Source organism: Theropithecus gelada, chromosome 1, assembly GCF_003255815.1.
Source record: "Theropithecus gelada isolate Dixy chromosome 1, Tgel_1.0, whole genome shotgun sequence".
Lineage (NCBI taxonomy): Eukaryota > Metazoa > Chordata > Mammalia > Primates > Cercopithecidae > Theropithecus > Theropithecus gelada.
Window position 1 is genome coordinate 7,083,236 of NC_037668.1, and position 23,160 is coordinate 7,106,395.

Genomic DNA, 23,160 nt, shown 5'->3' on the forward strand with positions numbered 1-23,160 from the left:
CTAGCCAACTCTCCATTCACTCATTCTGATGTGAAGCAGTAACAGAACCATACCACATGTGTGGAGCTTCTCCTGATTCCACAAGCCACCGTGAGAGCCACTTTCCCTACGTCCCTATCATAGGAATCACCCTAAATGATTATACGACTTTGTAATTGTTTGCCCATCTGTTTCCTTCCTAAGATTGTGACCTCTTGGAGGGCAGAAATGGATTTTTCACTCTCAGCTTCAGTCTGTCATAGCGCCTGACATTTTCCCCAGCATTCTTCGACAACAGAAGCCTAAAGAACTTCCACTCCAAGGAAATACAGAATCCGGGAAGGAATTGTTCCTAGCGAGAAGGGAAATCTCGCGAGATTCAGGTCCTGGGAGCCTGGCAAGCCCACGCAGCGACGGTTATTTAGCCGTTGAACTGCCAGCCGCCCGGGGCCCACGCACTCCGGGCCGCTCAGCCTGAGCGATTTCCCGCCTTTTCTGAGATTCTGAGGCGGGAACTATTGGTTCTTTCTGTTGCCCTCATAGACCATAGGTAGCAGTTCGCGTGGGCACGGAGCCCACGGTTTCCCGCTAGTTCTTCAAAGGTGAGGGCAGGTGCCCCGAGTTCTTTTCTTGGGGACTGAGCCCAGAGCGGGGCAATATTGTGCTACTGCGCCTCCCCGCCGCAGCCCGCCGCCGTTTTCTTTTGAATAGTGGTCCAGGAACTTAAGGCAGTTCCTCCTGGCGATGTGGTGGAATTTACCAGGGCAGAAGGGAACGGGCTTGCTTTTCAGGCCAGCGTGGCGGCGGGCGGTGGGGCGAAAGGGAGAAGGAAACGAGGGTTTATCCCTTTGCCCACTCCGCGGTAAGCGACCTTGTAGGGCTCCACTGTAGCGAGAGCCCCGTGGATTCCTTTTTTTTAGCCATTTAGTTTGTAAACATCACTTTAAAGAATACATAGTGTATTCACGGCACACGGTGAAAAAAACTTTCCTTCCCCTCCCGCCCCCAGGGCAGTAGATATTTACAACCGTAACAGAAAATGGAAAAGCAAAAGCCCTTTACGTTGTTCGTACCACCGAGATTAAGCAGCAGTCAGGTGTCTGCGGTGAAACCTCAGACCCTGGGAGGAGATTCCACTTTCTTCAAGGTAAATTTCCACGTGACTCTTAATTGGACTCTTCTTAACTTTAGGGAAATGAAGAAAAGTGTACTTTCTTCCTGGTGGTGTTTTATAATTATTTCTTCTCAATAAATGGTCTCATTTACCCAAGAATTTTGAATCCCATTGCTTTAAATGAACAGTGAGCATTATTATGTAGGCATCATTCATTTAAATAATAACTGCTGCCGTAGAACTCTGCATACATAGTGGAACCTGCTTATTTTAATCCTCCTTCTTCCCGTGTTTGATTCGAGGCAACTTATAGGACAGATACTACAAGGCAGTAGAATATGTTAGGAGAAAATTAGGAAAATTATCAAGAAAAATGAGGACTATTTGGACAAATGCCTATATATGAGTAATAATTCGTGTTGTGACTGGGCTTCAGATTTGACTCTGAGCTTCCTAGTGGATAGGACAAAGAGGGAAATTCATTTGTGTAATGGAGTTATCATTGGATAGGAGGAATTCTACCAAGTTTCCCAGGTGAAACAGAGCTTTAAAAAAATTATTTTAAAAAATTTATCATCTGGATCCTTATATTGGAGATGCAATGATGCAATGAATATTTTATTTGTATATGCTGTAAAAAAATTCTTGTTGCTGCTATAGGCAATAATATATTATTAAATGCTATTCAGTAAAGACAATCTTTAATTCTATCAAGGGAAATCATAAACTGAAGCAATCTGCTAATATTATTCTATACTACTAGTTAGATTTACTGTTATTCTTGAATACCTACAAAGCCATATATTGAGTAATTTATAGTTTAGCTTCATCTTACAAGTGGAAATATCTAATTAGAAGGTTTTTTTTGTTTATATAGAAAACGCATTTGATATTTTAAACATGTATGTACGTTAAAGGATTTGCAATTATAGTGACCTCTTTAAGCAGGTGTATATTACATATGTATATATTACACTATTAGTATCAGAGTGGTATGAAACAGCGTATTTAAGAACTTCTTTGTGTCTCTAGAGTTTCAGCAAATGTACTGAAGATGATTTTGAGTTTCCATTTGCAATGACTAATCTCTCCAAAAATGGGGAAAACATTGATTCAGGTAAGAGCCTGGAAAAGCAGTGTATCAGCTTATATGGAAACATTGTGTTATATATATCTAGTTATTGAAAATATAACGTATTATATCAGTATTATTGACACAAAAGCTAGATATAATACTTAATATAAAAAATAAGGCTGGACACAGTGGCTAACACCTGTAATTCCAGCATTTTGGGAGGGAGCTGAGGCAGGGGGATCACTTGAGGCCAGGAGTGTGAGACCAGCCTGGGCAACATAAGGAGATCCTGTCTGTCCAAAAAAAAAACAACAAACAAACCCCACCACCCCCAAAACTAGCTGGACGTGGTGGCATGTGCCTGCAGTCCCAGCTACTTGGGAGGTTAAGGTGGATCATTTGAGCCCTAGAGATGGAGGCTTTGAGGCTACAGTGAGCCATGATGGCGCCACTGCCCTCTAGTCTAAGCAACAGAACCAGACGCCCTCTCTCTCTCAAAAAAAGAAAAAAAAAAAAAAAAAAAGAAAGAAAGAAAGAAAAAAAGATGTTGGCATATTTAATACCTGTCGTCTTTTATCTTGCAGATCCTGCTTTACAAAAAGTTAATTTCTTGCCCATGCTTGAGCAGGTCAGTTAAGCATAGTACATACAGATATAACCTGTTTAGGTAATGAACTGCTTATTTGAAGAAAACAGTCTTTAGTTATTGCATTACTAGTCTTCTGTATTTAATTGTTATTATTTGGAAGCTCTTATCAGAAGTATTTTCTTATAGAAACATCTATTTTTTTAGGTTGGTAATTCTGACTGTCACTATCAGGAAGGACTAAAAGACTCTGATTTGGAGGTCAGAAGATTTTCCATTCATATTAAATTTCTTATAATTGGAATATAACTTATTACCTATGTGTATATTTCTTTTGAAGCTTCAAAAGGATTATTATTTGGTTAATGTTTTAAGATATATCCTTTAAAACCTTTTTTCCTGCTTCTGTATTTTTTGGGTTATGAAAGTTCCATTTATGTAGAGGCAATTTCGTTTTAGACCATGAAATCAAGAGGAGGGGAAATGGGTACTGTACGTGAAAAGTATAGTATCAAGAGAATATTTTACAAAATCAGCCTTTAATTAATACATGATATTGACTGGTTGGCTGGTTTATTGTATAAGGAATTTGTAGGACATGCTATATACTTTTGATTTTAGTTATAAAGATATTTCTTATTTATGGCATATAGATGTCTTTAAAATGAAGAGAAATTCCACAGCCTGGTAAGGTACTAGATGTTTGTTGCTGTGATTATAGTACCAAACAGTTTAAAATATATAGAACTTATTTATATATTTTTATAAGAAAAAGTTATCAACCAGCAGAAATTGATGTGATTAAAAATCTCTGATATTTACAATATAATGTGGATTTAAAAGAAGGCAGGAAATCTATCTAAAACATCAGACTTGATGAAAATTATATCTTGTGTTCACTTTTATTTTTCTTGTCATTATATTTTAAACTTCATGTCCTTTAGTGAATCTTCAAACTGTTTGTATAATCAAAGTGTTTCAAGACCATTGTTAAGATTTATAGATTTTTATAGTTTGATTTATTTTAGCTTTTAACCAGCCAGATCCTCTCACTAACTAAAATATTTTTATGGAGCCATTTCATTTTATTCAGCAAGGTATAATTTAGTCAAATGACCAATAACTTTAATGAAGTAGCTAATATTGCCTTAGTAGTTTAACAGAGTTAATGTGGCTTTCAGTATGCTATTAGTGCTTAAATTGAGAAAACATTTGGTCTCAACTATTAGTATATGGATATTTTCAGTAGGCAGCCGTAGTTTGGTTATATTAGAATTTTGAACAATTAATTTTTGAAAACGTATTTTAATAGAATTCAGAGGCATTGAGCAGAGTGTATTCAAAACTGTATAAAGAGGCTGAAAAGATAAAAAAATGGAAAGTAAGTATAGAAGCTGAACTGAAACAGAAAGAAAATAAGTTGCAAGAAAACAGAAAGATAATTGAAGCACAGCGAAAAGCCATTCAAGAACTGCAAGTATGATAAAATTTTGAATTGTAAACATAGTATAGTAAATCTTATCATAATACTGTTGAAAGTGAGTATTATTTGGGATAAATTGGATTGATCTTGTTTTCGTGATGAATATTTTAAGGATAATGCTTTTTAAAAGTTACATCAATACTGGATACATTTTAACTTTAAGAATGAGCATAGAGGACAAGTTGTATAATGCTTAGTGCAAATGATTAGGGAAATAATAAATCACTTTATATAAAAATTGATTTAATGATTCTAATTTTTATAAAGAGTTTCAATTTTTATTCCTATTGATGTTTTATATAAATATATTCTCTTAGAGTACAATAGTTGCAGATAACACTTTAAATTTTAAACGGTGTAACTATTTATTTATTTATTTTTTTGAGAGAGAGTCTCCCTCTGTCACCCAGGCTGGAGTGCAGTGGCACAATCTCGGTCCCTGCAACCTCCGCCTCCCGGGTTCAAGCGATTCTTCTGCCTCAGCCTCCCAAGTAGCTGGGACTACAGGCACCTGCCACCACGCCCGGCTAATCTTTGTATTTTTAGTAAAGACGGGATGTCACCATATTGGCCAGGTTCATCTCGAACTCCTAGACCTTGTGATCTGCCTGCCTCGGCCTCCCAGGGTGCTGGGGTTACAGGCGTGAGCCACTGCGCGCGGCCGAAACTGTGTAACTTTTTGTGTAGCATAAAGTGAAAAAAACGTTAAAATGTGACATTGTGTTAGCACAAAGATAAAACATTACTTCAAAATATTTAGAGAAGATAATATTGCATTAAAATATTGTTGAATGTTTTTTGGAGATGATTTAGCCATCTTTATTTTAGATTGATGAAGGCCATATTCTTAAAGGAAATCATAAACTATTACAAAAATGTTTCATTTTTATGTGGAAAGAAAATAATTCTTTTAGACTATTGTGCATTAGTAAAGAAATACTGCTTAATGATTATATTCATGTTTATTTTTGCTAATAAGCAAAATGTGATGAACTGTTCTGTTTTATAAATTAGTTTGGAAATGAAAAAGTAAGTTTGAAATTAGAAGAAGGAATTCAAGAAAATAAAGATTTAATAAAAGAGTAAGTAGTAATTTAATGAATTTGTTCTTTCACATTTTTTATTCCAAATTTACTACTAAAATAATTTTCAAAAACATATTGAGCACTTTCTATATGTTATATAATATGAATTTATAAGTAGAATTATATCTGAGTGCTATGGAAAAAGGAAGACATACATTCTTGTGTTTGGCAAACTGTGGTCACTGACTAATAACTTCCTTTTTAAAATGTCAGGCATCAGGAATAAACATTCCTTGGTGTCAAAAAAGATGCCTGATAATTCTGTATCTGCAGCTACCTATGTATGTTGTCTGTTTCACTGCTGCCTTGAGTACAGTACTTACAAAATAGGGCTTAATTTAGTTCCAAGTTAATTCTTACTCAAATTCCTGTTTTTGAAAATGTAACAGTTTATTTCTACAGAAAAATGATAAGTTAGAAAATTAAGTCTAACTGCCATATGTGTTAGTAACTTCAAGATAGTCACAGGTCTCATTATTCACATAATGAATGCCTAATCAGAAAGTTACCTTATTTTGTGTTTTGAAGGTTAGACATATATTAATTTGTTAATGAATGGCCCAACCTATTCTCATTATTTTCCTTAGGCAAATCTAGATCTGTCTACTGAAAATTTATTGATAGCAACTTGGGTAGAAACTTGTTAAGGAGCTGTCACTTTTATTTGTTTATTTTAGTGGCCAGTTACTGGAACTTTTACTTTTAAAGGGAGGCAATTACTAAATCATCTTTGCTAGTAGTATAGTCAACCCACTGTTTCTTCATATAGTCATTTATGAATAACGTGATATATACCAAATATTATAATATTTTAAAAATTTCTTAAAAATTGTAACAATATATTTCATAACACATTGTGATTTTGCTTTGGAATCAGATTATACACAGGCAAACTCTTTCCTTTGTTTCAGGAATAATGCCACAAGGCATTTATGTAATCTACTCAAAGAAACCTGTGCTAGATCTGCAGAAAAGACAAAGAAATGTAAGTATCTTTCTTGTTTTATGTGATTTTATTCATTTATTTTACTGGTAGAGGTGGAGAGGGGAAGAAATTGTCTTTTTAATTTTTGGAACCAATTCTGATTTAAACAAATTATATGTGCCTCAGACTATTTTTATGTAAGTAATAAGGAGAGTCACAGTTCTTTGAGTTTTGAAAGCTCAAAAATTTTTGAAAGGTAATATATGTCAAAAGGTATATTCTTGGTATTTATAGTTAATCCTGGTTTCAGGTAAGGTATGATTTTGAGACTAATCTTTGTCTGGAACAACTAGGAAATTCAATCAAGAATAAGATACATAGCCATGCTCATAATAGAAAATAGCAGTAGAGGCGTTGCTAAAGCCATTGTATTTATGAGCAGTGGTGCAATGTTTATATTCAATCTAAATAGAATTATCAAATTTTTCCTAAAGAAATATTCTTTTGAAATATTATAATATGGTTGTGTTGTGTATGTGAAAGAACAGTGTAAAAATTTTTAAGCATGTTTTCATTTTTTTAAATTGTAAAGTAGGATTTTTTTCCCATTTTGATAAAAAAAAATGTGTGATTATAAAAAATAATAGTCTTTATTTTTGCCATAATTTGACACTGACTTTACTTTGTTTCTGCCAAGAATCCATTGGGAAATACTGTCTACCTGCTTTTTCAGGATAGTCTCTATTTTTCTTCGGTAAAAATTTTAATTTGTATCATGCAGCTTACTACTTAACAGCTTGGGCTTAAGGATTAGACAGCCTGTGCTCAAATTTAGACTTTCAGTCTTTGTCCACCTGGGGAGCTTGAATAATTTGAGTAAATTATGTAGTCTCTCTGTCACTCTGTTTATTAATTAAATGCCTCTTAGTATTGTCCTGAGAATTAAATGTTAATAAATATGCTTAGAACAGTGCAAAGTGCTCAATAAATGTTGGGTATTTTATTATTATTATTGTCGTTATTTCTAACATTGACTGTTAGGTGTTTTATTCTTTTTTTTTTTTTTTGAGATGTAGTTTCGTTCTTGTTGCCAAAGCTGGAGTGTAATGGTGCAATCTTGGCTTACTGCAACCTCCGCCTCCTGGGTTCAGGCAATTCTTCTTCCTTAGCCTTCCGAGTAGCTGGGATTACAGGCACGTACCACCACGGCTGGCTAATTTTTTGTATTTTTAGTAGAAACGGGGTTTCACCACGTTAGCCAGGCTGGTCTTGACCTCCTGACCTTAGGTGATCCTCCCATCTTGTCCTCTCAAAATGCTGGGATTATAGGCGTGAGCCACTGCGCCCGGCCAGGTTTTTTATTTTTAGTCCCTGCCTGTAGTACCTTGCTTTTTAAAACTATATATATCTTCCAGAATGTACCATGTCACTACCAGCTCCTCTGCTATATCCTGTGTATTCAACATTCAAGATTAAATTTTTCTGCCTAGATATAAAAAGTGGTGAGAAGTACAGTGATAGGGTAAAAGGATAGTACATTGGCTATCTTGCAGAAAATAACTTGGGTTAGAGAGACAAGTCTGATAGTTCTTTCTTTTTTTTCTTTCTTTTTTTTTTTTTAGATGGAGTCTCACTCTGTGGCCAGGCTGGAGTGCAGTGGCACAATCTCGGCTCACTGCAACCTCCGCCTCTCAGGTTCAGGTGATTCTCCTGCCTCAGCCTCCTGAGTAGCTGGGACTACAGGCACCTGCCACCACGCCTGGCTAATTTTTTTGTATTTTTAGTAGAGACGGGCTTTCACCATGTTGGCCAGGATGGTCTCCATCTCTTGACCTCGTGATCCACCCGCCTCAGCCTCCCAAAGAGCTGAAATTACAGGCGTGAGCCACTGCGCCTGGCGATAGTTCTTTCTTACATTTAGTTTTTAGCTAAGTTAGAGATCAGATGGTGAGGAAGGTTTAGAGAACCCAACATTTTTCAAGGTTGTCTCTTTAATAGACTAAAGTTGAGGTATGTCTTGATGTGACATGTAGAAAGTTTTTTTTTTTTTTAAAGTCTTGATACTTGCCTTATTATTAGTGTAAACTCTATACAGATTCTTGCCTTAAGTTGTTGACCAGTCTTTTTGTTATTGTAGTGCTTTTTTCTTTCTTTTATTTATTCATTCAATATTTTTTTTAGTGCCTGCTATGTCACGAAATCTTCTAGATGCTGATGAAAAACAGCAGTGAACAAAGTCTCTACTCTTACAAGAGTATATATTCCATGGTGTATATGTGCCACATTTTCTTTATCCAGTCTGTCATTGATGGGCATTTGGGTTGGTTCCAAGTCTTTGCTATTGTAAATAGTGCTGCAATAAACATGTGCATGTGTCTTTATAGTAGAATGATATTTAATCCTTTGGGTATATACCAGTAATGGGATTGGTGGGTCAAATGGTATTTCTGGTTCTATTTCCTTGAGGAATCACCACACCGTCTTCCACAATGGTTGAACTAATTTACACTCCCACCAACAGTGTAAGTGTTCCTAGGCTGGGCACAGGGGCTCACGCCTGTAATCCCAGCACTTTGGGAGGCTGAAGCAGGCAGATCACGAGGTCAAGAGATCGAGACTAGCCTGGCCAACATGGTGAAACCCCATCTCTAGTAAAATACAAACAAAATTAGCTGGGCGTGGTGGCACACGCCTGTAGTCCCAGCTACTTGGGAGGCTGAGGCAGGGGAATCGCTTAAACCTGGGAGGCAGAGGTTGCAGTGAGCTGAGATCATGCCACTGCACTCCAGCCTGGCAGCAGAGCAAGAGCTCTTCTCAAAGAAAAAAGTTCCTATTTCTCCACAGTCTCGCCAGCATCTGTTGTTTCCTGACATTTTAATAATCGCCATTCTAACTGGCGTGAGATAATATCTCACTGTGGTTTTTGATTTGCATTTCTCTAATGACCAGTGATGATGAACTTTTTTTCATATGTTTGTTGGAAGCATAAATGTCTTCTTTTGAGAAATGTCTGTTTATATCCTTTGCCCACTTTTTTAATGGGGTTCTTTTTTTTCTGTAAAAGAATGAGTTCACGTCCTTCGCAGGGACATGGATGAAGCTGGAAACCATCATTCTCAGCAAACTAATACAGTAACAGAAAACCAAACACCAAATGTTCTCACCCATAAGTGGGAGCTGAACAATGAGAACACATGGACACAGGGAGGGGAACATCACACATTGGGGCCTGTTGGGAGATGGGGGCAAGGGGAGGGAGAGCATTAGGACAAATACCTAATGCATGTGGGGCTTAAAACCTAGATTATGGGTTGATAGGTGTGGCGAGCCACCATGGCACGTGTATACCTATGTAACAAACCTACACATTCTGCACATGTATCGCAGAACTTTAAAAAAAAAGAGTATACAGTCTAGTGAGGGGGGAGGATACAGATCATAGTGAATAAATAAAATGTATGTTAGGTGATAACTGCTTAAGGAGATAATATTTTGGGACAGTGTGATTGGGAAGTTTTTTCTGATTAAGTGACATTGGGTAGAGACCTGAATAAAGTAAGGGAGTGGGCCATCTATTTTGGGAAAGAATATTTCAGGCAGAGGAAGCAGTTAAGTGCAAAGTCCCTGAGATGAGAGCCTGTTCAATCTTTTCAGGTCACGATAATGAGGTCACTGTTCTGTATTTCTGATTCTGTATGTATTTTTCATCTTTTTTCTCACTGTACTCCACTCAGGATACTTTTTTCTTTTTTTTTTTTTTTTTGGGCGGGGGGTGGTCTCACACTGTTGCCCAGGCTGGAGTGCGGTGGTTCCATCTTGGCTCACTATAAACCCCGCATCCCAAGCTCAAGCAATCTTCCTACCTCAGCTTCCCAAGTAGCTAGGACTACAGCCGCACAAAACCAGGCCTGTCTAATTTTTGTATTTTTTTAGAGCTAGGATTTCGCCATGTTGCCCAGGATAGTCTCAAACTCCTGAGTTCAAGTGATCTTCCCACCTTGGCCTCCCAAAATGTTGGGATTATAGGTATTAGCCACTGCCCTGGCCCACATAATTTCTTCTAACCTGTCTTCCAGTTTACTGATTTTGTATTTAGTTACTTCTTGTCTGTTTTAAAATTTATCAGTTGATGTATTAATTTCTGTTACTGTATTTACTGGTTGAGTATTAGCTGGTTCTTTAAAAATTTGTAGGGTCACTTTCCAGAATTTTAAGTTCTTTGCTGACTTTTTAAAGCTCTACTTTTTATCTCTATGAACATAATAAACATAGTTGTATCCAGTAATGCCAATGTCTGGAATATCTTGGGGTCCATTTCTGAGATTTTTTTCCCATAGATCCTAGTTTTATTGGTTATCTCATCAACTATCTTAGGTAATAATTAATAATTTGAGACTTAGAATGGTTAAATTTTCCTAGTTCATTGAATGTTCAGCAATTCTGGATTATGTCCTGGACATTTTGAATATTATGTTGTGAGAATCTGAGTCCTCTTCAGAATTCCTAGAGAATGTTTGTTTATTTTCTAACAGGCAGTCAACTCACTTAGGTTCATAATAGGTTCTGTCTTGCCTTTTCAGTGTGGGAGTTCCAATATCAGTTCAATTTTTAATGCCTTTGCTGTGCTGCCCCTGGGTCTGTTTAATGTATGCTCTACTCAAGGATAGTTCTGGGTCTACTCAAGGATAGTTCTGGGTTTTATGTAGATTCCAGTTTGCAAAGCTTTTGTCCCATGCATGTATAACCTCTCCCATTACCAACATACCTCACCAGAGTGGCACATTTGTTACAATTGATGAACCTACATTGCCACATCATGATTGTCCAAAGTTCATAGTTTACATTAGTGTTCACTCTTGGTGTTGTACATTCTATGGGTTTGGACAAATATATCCCCCATTATAGTACAATACAGAATAGTTTCATTGCACTAAAATTCTGTGTTCTGCCTGTTGATTCTCTACACCTTATCCTGGTAACCACTGATCTTTTAACTGTCTCCATAATTTTGCCTTTTCCAGAATGTTAGGTGGTTGGAATCCTACAGTATGTGGCCTTTTCAGATTGGCTTCTTTCACTTAGTAATATGCATTCAAGGTTCCTCCATGTCTTTTCATCACTTGATAGTTCATTTTTTAAGCACTGAATAATATTCCATTCATTGTTTGCACATACCACAGCTTATTTATCCATTCACCTACTAAAGGACATCTTGGTTGCTTCCAAGTTTTGGCAGTTATGAATAAAGCTGCTATAAGTATCCATGTGCAGGCTTTTGTGTGGACATTTTAAACTCCTTTAGGTAAATACCAAGGAGCACAATTCCTGGATCATATGGTAAAAGTATGTTTAGTTTTGTAAGAAACTGCCAAACTGTCTTCCAAATTGGGTGTACAATTTTTATTTCCACCAGCAGTGAATGAGAGTTTCTATTGTTCTATACTCTCACCAGCATTTGGTGTCGTCAAAGTTCTGGATTTTGGCCGTTCGAATAAGGGTGTGTGTTGGTATCTCGTTGTTCTAAATTGCATTTCTCTGATGACGTATGATGGGAATCTTTTCATATGATTATTTTCCATCTGTATGTCTCCTTTGGTAAGGTGTCTGTTAAGGTCTTTGGCCCATTTTTAAATCAGATTGCTTATTTTCTTATTGTTAGTCAACAATAAGAAAAAAGACTTAACAATTTTGAGTCTTTGTGTATTATAGAAAACAGTCCTTTATCAGATGTTTCTTTTGCAGACATTTTCTCCCAGTCTGCGGCTTGTATTCTCATTCTCTTGACATTATTTTTTGGAGAGCAGAAGTTTTTATTTTTATTTTATTTATTTATTTATTTATTTATTTTTTGAGACGGAGTCTCGCTCTGTCGCCCAGGCTGGAGTGCAGTGGCCAGATCTCAGCTCACTGCAAGCTCCGCCTCCCGGGTTCACACCATTCTCCTGCCTCAGCCTCCTGAGTAGCTGGGACTACAGGCGCCTGCCACCTCGCCCGGCTAGTTTTTTGTATTTTTTTAGTAGAGACGGGGTTTCACCGTGTTAGCCAGGATAGTCTCCATCTCCTGACCTCGTGATCCGCCCGTCTCGGCCTCCCAAAGTGCTGGGATTACAGGCTTGAGCCACGCGCCCGGCGAGAGCAGAAGTTTTTAATTTTAATGAAGTCTGGCTCATGAATTATTTCTTTCATGGATTGTATCTTTGTTATTGTATCTAAAAAAAAAAAAGTCATTGTGATACCCAAGATCATCCAGGTTTTCTCCTATTTATCTTGGAGTTTTATGGTTTGTATTTTACATTTAGGTCTATGATACATTTTTAGTTAATTTTTTTTAAGGTTGTAAGATCCGTCTCCAGATTTTTTTTTTTTTTTTGCATGTAGATGTCCACTTGCTTCAGCATCATTTTTTGAAAAGACCATCTTTTCTCTATTTTATAGCTGTTACTCCTTTGTCAAAGATGAGTTGACTATTTATTTGGGTCTATTTGTTACTCCCTTGTCAAAGATCAGTTGACTATATTTATTTGGGTCTATTTCTGGACTCTCCATTTTGTTCCTTTGATCTCTTTGTCTCTTTTCCCCACTAATCCCTCACTATGTTGATTACTGTAGCTTTATAGTAAGTCTTGAATTTGAGTAGTATCAGTTCTCCAACTTTGTTCTTCTCCTTTAATGTCGTGTTGGCTCTTCTGAGTCTTTTGCCTCACCATATAAACTTCAGAATCAGTTTGCAGATATCCACAATATGACTTGCCGAGATTTTTACTGGGATTGCACTGAATCTGTAGATCAAGTTGGGAAGGACTGACATCTTGACAATATTGAATCTTCCTATCCATGATCATGGAATATTTCTCTATTGATTTAATTATTATTTGATTGTTTTCATCAAAATTTTATAGTTTTCCTCATATAACTCTTGCATATGTTTTGTTAGATTTGTGCCTAAGTATTTCATTTTTTTTTGTATACTAATGTAAATGGTATTGTGTTTTCAATTTCAAATTCCACTTATTCATTGCTGGTGTATAGGAAAATGATTGACTTTTGTATAGTATATTGACCTTGTATCATGCAACCTTGCTGTAATTGCTTATTAGTTCCAGGATTTTTTTGCTGTTGATTCTTTCAAATTTTCTGTACAGACAGCTATGTTATCTGTGAACAAAAATAGTTTTTATTTCTTTATTCTCAATCTGATTCCATTTGTTTCCTTTTTTTGTTTTATTGTATTAATTGAAACTTTAAGTACAATGTTGAAAAAGAATGGTGAGAGGGGACATCCTTGCGTTGTTCCTGATCTTAGTGGGAAAGCTTCTAGTTTCTCACCATTAAGTATGATATTAGCTATAGATTTCTGTAGATATTCTTTATTAGGTTGAGCAAGTTTCCTTCTATTCCTAGTTTACTAGGAGTTTTTATCATGAATGGGTGTTGGACTTTATCAAATAATTTTTCTATATCTATTGATATGATCATGTAATTTTTTTAGCCTGTTATGTGATGGATTACAATAATTGATTTAAAATGCTGAGCCAGCCTTGCATACCTTGACTGCATTCCATTTGGTTGTGTGTTGTATAATTCTTTTTATATTTTATTATTATTATTTTTTTTTGAGACAGGATCTTGCTCTGTCACCCAGGCTGGAGTGCAGTGGCTTTTCACAGGCATGATCATAGCTCACTATAGCCTTGAACTCCTGGGCTCAAGTGATCCTCCTGCCTCAGCCTCCTCAGTGGCTGAGACTATAGGTGTGTGCCACTGCACCCAGATAATTTTTAAAATTTCTTTTTAGAGATGGGATCTTGCTGTGTTGCCCAGGCTAGTCTCAAACTTTTGGCCTCAAGCAATCCTCCCACTTCAGTCTCCTGAGTAGCTGGAATTGGGATTTTAGGTGTGGGCCACTGTGTCAGCTCCTTTTATACATTATTGGATTTGATTTGCTAATATTTTGTTGAGTATTTTTGTATCTGTGTTTGTGAGAGATTATTTGTCTGTAGTTTTCTTATAATGTCTTTGTCTGGTTTTGGTATTAGGGTACTGCTGGCATCATAGAATGAATCAGAAAATATTCCCTCTGCTTCTGTCTTCTGAAAGAGATAGTAGAGAATTGGTATAATTTCTTCCTTAAATGTTCGTAGAATTCACCAGTGAAGCTGGCAGGTCTGGTGCTTTCTGTTTTGGAGGGTTATTAATTATTGACTTAATTTCTTTAATAGATACAGGCTTATTCATATTGCCTATTTTTAATTCTGTGAGTTTTGGCAGTTGTGTCTTTTGACAGTTGGTCCATTCCATTTAGGTTAGCAAATTTGTGGGCATAGAATTGTTCATAATATGTCTTCATTTTAACATCCATGGGGTTTGTATTGATGTCTCCTTTTTCATTTATGTATTAGTAATTTGAATCTTCTCTCTCTTTTTCTTAGCCTGGCTAGAATTTATTGATTTTATCGATCTTTTCAAATAACCAGCTTTTGGTTTCATTGATTTTTTAAAATTATTGATTTTCTGTTTTCACTTTCATGGTTTTTACTCTAATTTTCATTACTTCTTTTCTCCTTCTTAGTTTGGATTTAATTTGCTCTTCTCTTTCTAGTTGCCTACAGTGGAAATTTAGATGATTGATTTCAGATAGTCTTTTCCAATTTATGCATTCAATGCTATAAATTTTCCTCTCAGTTTTTCCTGTATCCCACAGATTTCGATAATGTGTGTTTTAATTTTCATTTAGTTCAAAATATTTTTGAATTTCTCTTGAGATTTCTTCTTTGACTCAGGTGGTATTTAGAAGTGTCTTGGTTAATCTCCAGGCATTTTGTGATTTTCCAGCTATCCTTCTGTTATTTATTTCTGGTTTCATTCCATTGTGATCTGAGAGCAGATACTCTACAATTTATAATCTTTTAAATTTGTTAAGGTGTGTTTTATGGCCCAGAATATGGTCTATCTTGATGAATGTTCCATGTGAGCTTCAGAAGACTATGTATGTTATTGTTGGATTAAGCAGTCTGTAGATGTCAAGGTGATTGATGGTTTTATTGAATCCAACTACAGGTTAAGCAGCCCTAATCCAAAAATCCCAAATCTAAGATACTCCAAGATCCAATTGAGTGTCAAAATTGATGCTCAAAGGAAAATGCTCATTGGAGCATTTCAAATTTTGGATTTTCAGATTGGGGATGCTCGACTGGTAAACACAATGGAAATATTCCAAAATCTAAGAAAAAATCTGAAATCTGATATATTAATTGTTCTAGTCCCAAACATTTTGGATAAGGGACACTCAACCTACATGTCTTACTGATTTTCTGCCTGCTGAATCTGTCCATTTCTGATAGAGATGTTGAAATCGTCAGCTATAATAGAGGATTAATTTATTTCTCCTTGCAGTTCTACCAGTTTTTGCTTCATGTATTTTGACACCGTATTGCTAGACCTATACGTGTTAAACATTGTTATATCTTCTTGGAGAATTGACCCAAAAGCATTTTATTTTTATTTATTTATTTTTTTGATACAGAGTGTTGCTCTGTCACCCAGACTGCAGTGCAATGATGTGATCACAGTTCACTGCAGCCTTGAAATCCTGTGCTCAAGGGAATATCTTACCTCAGCCTCTTGAGTAGTGGGGACTATAGGTGTGTAGCACCATGCCTGACTGATTTTTCTATTTTTTGTAGAGGTGGATTTTGCTACGTTGCCTAGGCTGGTCTCGAACTCTTGGACTTAAGTGGTCCTCCATCCTCAGCCTCTCAAAAGTACTGGGATTACAGGCATGAACCACTGTGCTCAGCTGTAAAAGCATTTTAAAATGGCCCTCTTTGTATCTGACAACTTTCCTTGCTTTGAAGTTGGCTGTGTCTGAAATTAATATAGCTACTCTTTTTTATATGATTATTTGCCGTCTGTATGTCTCCTTTTGTAAGGTGTCTGTTAAAGTCTTTGGCCTATTTTTTTAATCAAGTTGCTTGTTTTCTTATTGTTGAATTTTAATCAACAATAAGAGAAAAGACTTAACAGTATTTGAGTCTTTGTATATTATAGATAACAGTCCTTTAAAAGATGTTTCTTTTGCAGACATTTTCTCCCAGTCTGTGGTTTGTATTCTCATTTTCTTGACATTCTCTTTTGTAGAGTGGAAGTTTTAAAATTTCTTTTGATTAGTGTTAATATACTTTCTTGTGATTAGTGTTAATATGGTATATCTGTATCCATTTACTTTTATTCTAGATGTGTTTTTACATTTAAAGTGAGTTTCTTATAGACAGCATGTAGTTGGGTATTGTTTTCTGATCCTCTCTGACAATCTCTTAAGTCGGTCATTTAGACTATTGTCATTCAAAGTGATTATTGATATAGTTGGATTATTATCTACCATATTTATTACTGTTTTTCTATTTGTTGTCCTGTTCTTTGTTCCTATTTTTGTCTTTTACACTTTTTATACTATTTGTGGTTTTAATTGAGCCTTTCCTGTGATTCCATTTTCTCTCCTTTCTTAGAATATTAGTTATACTTCTATTTTTACTTTTTAAAGTGATTTCACTAGAGTTTGCAATATATATTTACAGTAATCCAAGTCCACTTTCAAATAACCCTCTACTGCTTCAAGGTTACTATGGGTACCTATAATTCTTTCCTCCCATCTTTTATTTTTTTCTTTTTTTTGGATACAGAGTCTTGTTCTGTTGCCCAGATTGGAGTGCAGTGGTGCCATCTCAGTTCACCGCAACCTCCACCTCCCGGGGTCAAGTGATTCTTGTGTTTCAACCTCCTGAGTAGCTGAGATTACAGGTGCCCACCACCAAGCCCGGCTAATTTTTGTATTTTTAGTAGTGACAGGGTTTTGTCATGTTGGGCAGACTGGTCTTGAACTCTTGACCTCAAGTGATCCACCCTCCTCTGCCTGCCAAAGTGCTGGGAATACAGGCTTGAGCCACCATGCCTGGCCTCCTCCCATCTTTTGTATCATTGCTGTCATTCATTTCTTTTATATAAAGCATAAATAAGCATTTATAATCTAATACATTGTTGCTATTTTTTGTTTTGTTTTGTTTTTTTGAGGCAGAGTCTCATTCTGTTGCCCAGGCTGGAGTGCAGTGGCATGATCCTGGCTCACTGCAACCTCTGCCTCCTGGGTTCAAGTGATTCTCCTGTCTCAGCCTCCTGAGTAGCTGGGATTACAGGCATGTGCCATGACACCCTGCTAACTGTTGTATGTTTAGTAGAGATGGAGTTTTGCCATGTTGGCCAGGCTGGTCTCAAACTCCTGACCTCAAGTGATCCACCTGCCTTGGCCTCCTAAAAGTGCTGGGATTACAGGCGTGAGCCACTGTGCCCGGCCCATTGTAGATATTACTATTTTTGACAAACTTATATGTTAGACCAATTAAGAATAAGAAAAATAAAAGTTATTTAGCCTTTACTTATTTCTGCGTTGATGCTCTTTTTTTCTTTCTTTCTTTTTGTTTTTGTTTTTGTTTTTTTTTGGTAGAGATGGGGTCTTGCTATGAACTTCTGGCCTCAAGTGATTCTCCCACCTCAGCCTCCCAAAGCACTGAGATTACAGGTGTGAGCCACTGAGACCAGCTGTTGCTCTTTTTTTTTTTTTAATAGAGATCTGAATTTCTAAACCATTTTCTTTCTCTTTAAATAGTTTTTTGTATTTTTTTTAGTGGAGACGGGGTTTCATCGTGTTAGCCAGGATGGTCTCGATCTCCCGACCTCGTGATCCGCCCGTCTCGGCCTCCCAAAGTGCTGGGATTACAGGCTTGAGCCACCGCGCCCGGCCTTAAATAATTTCTTTTAACATTTCTTGGAAGGCAGGTCTGCTGGCAACACATTCTGTCAACTTTTGTCAGAGAAAGTCTTTATTTCTTCACTTTTGAAGGATAGTTTCTCAAATTACAGAATTCTGTGTTGCTTTTTTTTTCCCTCTCAACATTTTAAATATTTTACTCCATTCTATTCTTGCCTGCATGGTTTCTGAGGAGAAGTCAGATATAATCTTTCTTTTTGCTCCTCTATAGGTAAAATGTTTTTTTCCTCTAGCTTTATCTTTGATTTTCTGTAGTTTGAATGTAATATGCATGGGTATAGTGTTTTTGGCATTTATCCTGCTTTCTGTTCTCTGAGCTTCCTGGATCTGTGATTTGGTGTCTGACATTAACTTAGGGGAAATTCTCAGTCATTATTGTTACAAATATATTTTTTTTATGTTCCTTTTTTTCTTTCTTCTCCTTCTGGTATTCCCATTATACTTTTCGTAGTTGTCTCACAGTTCTTGGATATTCTGTTCTGTCCTTTCTAGTCTTTTCTCTCTTTGCCTTTCAGTTTTTGAGGTTTCTGTTGAAATAGCTTCAACTTCAAAGATTTCTTTCCTCAGCTGTGTCTAGTCTACTAATAAGCCCTTCATTTATTCGTTTTATTTTTTTTTAGAGACAAGGTCTTTCTATGTTGTCTAGGCTGGTCTCCAACTCCTGGCCTCAAGTAATCATCCTGCCTGAGGCTTCCGAGTGACTGGGATTATGGGCCTAGGCCCCCACACCCACAAGCCCTTCATTTCTGTTACAGTGGTTTTGATCTGTAGCATTTATGTTTTGAGTCATTCTTAGAATTTTCACCTATCTCTTTAAATTGCTTATCTATTCTTGTGTGATGTCTACTTTATCCATTAGAGCCCTTAGTATATCAATCACAGTTGTTCTAAATTACTGGTCTGGGATAATTCTGACATCCTTAATTGTATTGGAGTCTGGTTCTGATGCTTGTCTTGTCTTGTCAAAGTGTATTTTTTGCCTTTTAGTATGCTTGTATTTTTATTGGTTTGGATAGCTACACATGATGTACTGGGTAAAGGAATTGTTGTAATGTGCTGGTAAAGTATAGGGGGAGGAGTGTTCTATAGACCTGTGGTTAGGTCTCAGTTTTTCAGCAAATTTTTGCCTCCAGACTATGAACTTCATAAATACTTCTCAGCCCTTGCATCCCGCTCCTCCTTAGATGGGACGGGGTGGGTAGAGTGGGCTGCAGTTGGGAATTTCCCATTTTCCATGTGGAAGGCTAGAGGGGGATGGAGTTGGATATTTTCCTTACTTCACATGGAGGACTAGAGCTGTCTGGAATTGGGTATTTCCCTTCCCCCAGGTTAGTTAGGCTCTGACAAATTTCCAACAGATTTTTCTCTCCCAAGGGAGGCCTTGTTAAGAACAGGACACATTGGCATAGTTCAAAATGGCTTTTCCTGCCAGAAGCACAAGGGGATGTTTTTCCTATGTTCATTGTGAGAAACCTGGTAGAGCTCCAGAAGGTAAAACTCACAAGAATCTGGGCCCTCTCTGATGACTGGTTCTCCTTAGAGGTTTTATTATTTTTATTTTTTTGAGATAGAGTCTTGCTCTGTTGCCCAGCTCACTGCAACCTCTGCCTCCTGGGTTCAAGCGATTCTCATGTTTTATCCTTATGAGTAGCTGGGACTGTAGGCATGTGCTACCATGCTTGGAGAATTTTTGTATTTTTAGTAGAGATGGGGTTTTACCACATTGACCAGGGTGGTCTTGAACTCCTGGCATCAAGCAACGTGCCAACCTCCGCCTCTCAAATTGCTAAGATTACAGGCATGAGCCACCACACCCAGTTTCCACAGAGTGTATCTCTCAGATTTGTTTACACTGAATTTCCAGCAATGCATCAATTATAGTTCAGGTTTTCTTTCCCTGACTCTGGTGCCCACAGAGTTTTCTGCTCATGGGTTTCTGCCCTGGTAAGTTATGATTCTCTCTGTGTTTGCCTGTCTCTCTGATTTTGGGGTAGTTTGCCCTGCGACTTTACTTCTCTTAAGATTTGAGAAGAGTTGTTAATTTTTTAGTTTGTTTAGCTTTTTACTTGTCGTTAGGATGGAGCAGTGACTTCTAAGATTCTTCACATCAGACTGGACCCAAACAACTTTTGATGCAACTTAAAAAGACCCAGTAATGATTTAGATAACCCAATGTTCATCATTAACACAGAATTTTAAATATTTTAATGTTTTCCGGAGGCATTTTGGCATTATCTTGTTGATATCTTATTTTAAAATTTTATTTTGAAATTTTTATATTAACAACAGATGAATATGAACGGGAAGAAACCAGGCAAGTTTATATGGATCTAAATAATAACATTGAGGTGAGTGTTAATGAAATCTGAGTATTTTAAACATAGAAATTTCTAAGCAAATTATAGTGATTACCACAAAGATATGGACAACTATTCTTACTGAAAAGATTATTATTTATTTGTTGATATATTATTGTATCACTAATAAAATTCCTAAGGTTCTATACTATGAGCATTAATGTTTTGTTATGTAGTAGCTTTTTGATTTATATGTTAGTGACATCACTTAATTTATCAAATATTTGCTGACTCTTGTCAGAAATCAGCACATTGTTACACATAACCATTAATTTGAAAACAGATAAAGTATTATTCATCTGTGTCTGGCTTCTGTTTACCTTTGTTATCTCGTCTCCTGTCATTCTTCACTTTGCTTTTCTGCTATAGTCACTCTTCTATGTTTCTCAAATTTGCTAAGCTCTTTCTGATGGTGCTTCTTTGAATTTGTACCTTTTCCAGAACTTTTATATCTAAGGTCTTATGCACATTTCTAAAGTTCATTTTTCTTTTTTTGTTATTCTCCCCTTAATACTTTATCTAAAATTTCTATTTGATTATTCTATATATATCCACCTCATTTAACTTTTCTTAAGAGCACATAAAGCTACTTGGCATTTATTTGATATATATATGTGTGTGTGTGTGTGTGTATTTGCATTCTTTTTTACACTTTATTATAAGTTCCAGTAGGGTAGAGACTTTGTCTTCTATCCCTATTGCCTAAAACAGTTCCTGGCACATAATAGGCACTCAGTAATTAATTAATTAATTAATTAACCTGATTTTACAAAGCAAGATTTGTTGAAAGCTGAATGAACACATGCTGCCAGATGATGGAAGTGTAACTTCGGATTCATGTTGAGAGGCCTCACTTTAGTGGAGAAGACATAAATAAATAAGCACAAATAAATATGAAATTACAGATTTTGATACATGCTATTAAGTAAATGGCTGGTGTACCAACAATCCATTTGCTGCTGTTTTGTATTATATAACATGTTGCCAGTGCATTTAAGCATTTGGGAAACTAACATAAGGCCCTCTTAATACGTTTTTAGTAAGTAATTCAAATTACAATTTTTAATTATTCCAAATTGTGTGGTTTTAAATTTAATGATCACATGATACAAATTTGATAATATTTTCATAGTTTGAAGAAAGCTATTTAAAAAAATCAAGTGTGATTCTTAAAAGTTAAACTTTATATTTCAGAAAATGGTAACAGCTTTTGAGGAACTTCGTGTGCAAGCTGAGAATTCCAGACTGGAAATGCATTTTAAGTGTAGGGATAGGGATCTTACTTAATTTTTATATTACTGTTTTGCTATTTATATTTTTGTTGGATTCCATTAATGTTTTCATCTCTTTAGCCTGATGCTCTCAACTATTTTCTATTTTCTTTATTTCTGTAAGCCCTCTAAATCTTGTGGAATGTGGCAGGGAATTAATATTTGTTAAAAATAGTTTTGGGCTTTAAAACTATGTCTTTCATGAAATCAAACTAATTTTATTTTTTTTAGAAATGTGATTTGGTCTCTTTTTACATATCTTGGTATAGTATGCATGTTAAAATAATTTTATATATATCATATTATATATACTTAAAGCCTGTTGTTTCAGATTAGTGTGTTTTAGAGAATAAACTTTTATATATAAGAATTGTAAAATTTTAGGTTATTATAACTGATATTATTTATATTCAGTATTTTACTAAACAGAAAATAAGGAAGAAAACAGCAATTTTAACCCATTACAAACTTTTAGAGTTTAATATAATTTAGAGATAAATAAAGAGGTGAAATAAACTTTAAATTTTGTTTGTAATAGAAATGTGATACAATTATGTTATGACATTACAGTATATTTGTTTTATTTTTAAAGTAAAGGAAGATTATGAAAAAATCCAACACCTTGAACAAGAATACAAGAAGGAAGTAAATGACAAGGAAAAGCAGGTTTTTTTTAAAAAACAACTCTTTGTATTCTTTATATTTGCTAATTCATTAAATACTTAAAATTTCAAAAGAAGTTTGTATTTGCTGAATATATGATAAATTCCTATGAGAGAATTTTAGTATTCTACATATCTAAATATTTAACCTTTAGATTCACTTAATTTTTGTTGACTCAAATATGTACTCACTCTAGCTTTTTTTGGGTTTTAATCAATTATTCTATAATATTTATATCAGTAATAGGATATTGCCTCAAAATATATTATTTTGTGAGAAATTTTGTTCAGACAAAAACTTCATAAAATGTATAAATGATCATTGACTACTCAACTTACATTTTGCAGTTTGTTTTGAAATGTGCTATTCATAATACCAATGAAGAGGAACTAAAATATTCTGTTGCTTCTTTCTTTTTTCTTTTTTAGCCTAAGAAAACAAGACACAGATGCTTTTTTATATTAATGTCACGTAGTGGAAGACTTGAAAATGTTAACTCTATATCCTTTGGCATTCACAAGAATGTTTCAGATTATTATTATGCCATCTCTATCAGTTTCAAGTCTTCTGCTTCCCAAATGGAAAGCAATATATATAATAGAATCCTCTTCTATTTCTCACTATATTTGCAGTTTTTCTTGTCTGATTTGCCACAAGATGTCTTCTAACCTGGTTAACAGGGATATCTACTTAATAATTTAAAAAATTAATTCACAGTACAGAGAGGATAATAAAAACCACAAAAATAGAGTGAAGTACTAAAACGCTTTTTGGTGTTCTAGGTGCATGGGCAGAGCTTAC

The 23,160-nt window shown here is 35.7% G+C and overlaps 1 protein-coding gene across 4 annotated transcripts in view; it reads left to right on the forward strand.

Moving 5' to 3' along the window:
• Window positions 1-365: 365 nt before the first annotated feature.
• Window positions 366-23,160, forward strand: part of SYCP1 (synaptonemal complex protein 1) — a 111,797-nt gene continuing 89,002 nt past the window's right edge. For 2 of the 4 annotated variants that reach the window (XR_003119900.1, XM_025388559.1), the window contains exons 1-11: window positions 366-581; window positions 997-1,126; window positions 2,126-2,210; window positions 2,753-2,796; window positions 2,962-3,015; window positions 4,067-4,231; window positions 5,252-5,319; window positions 6,234-6,307; window positions 20,358-20,416; window positions 21,620-21,689; window positions 22,289-22,362. Coding sequence is in view for 3 of the 4 variants with exons in the window: in XM_025388559.1 (XP_025244344.1) it covers window positions 1,019-1,126; window positions 2,126-2,210; window positions 2,753-2,796; window positions 2,962-3,015; window positions 4,067-4,231; window positions 5,252-5,319; window positions 6,234-6,307; window positions 20,358-20,416; window positions 21,620-21,689; window positions 22,289-22,362 (801 nt within the window). In the remaining variant the exon portion in view is untranslated. Of the gene's footprint in view, window positions 582-993; window positions 1,127-2,125; window positions 2,211-2,752; window positions 2,797-2,961; window positions 3,016-4,066; window positions 4,232-5,251; window positions 5,320-6,233; window positions 6,308-20,357; window positions 20,417-21,619; window positions 21,690-22,288; window positions 22,363-23,160 lie in introns of all 4 variants that reach the window. The other 2 variants (XM_025388565.1, XM_025388571.1) reach the window with 1 other exon arrangement.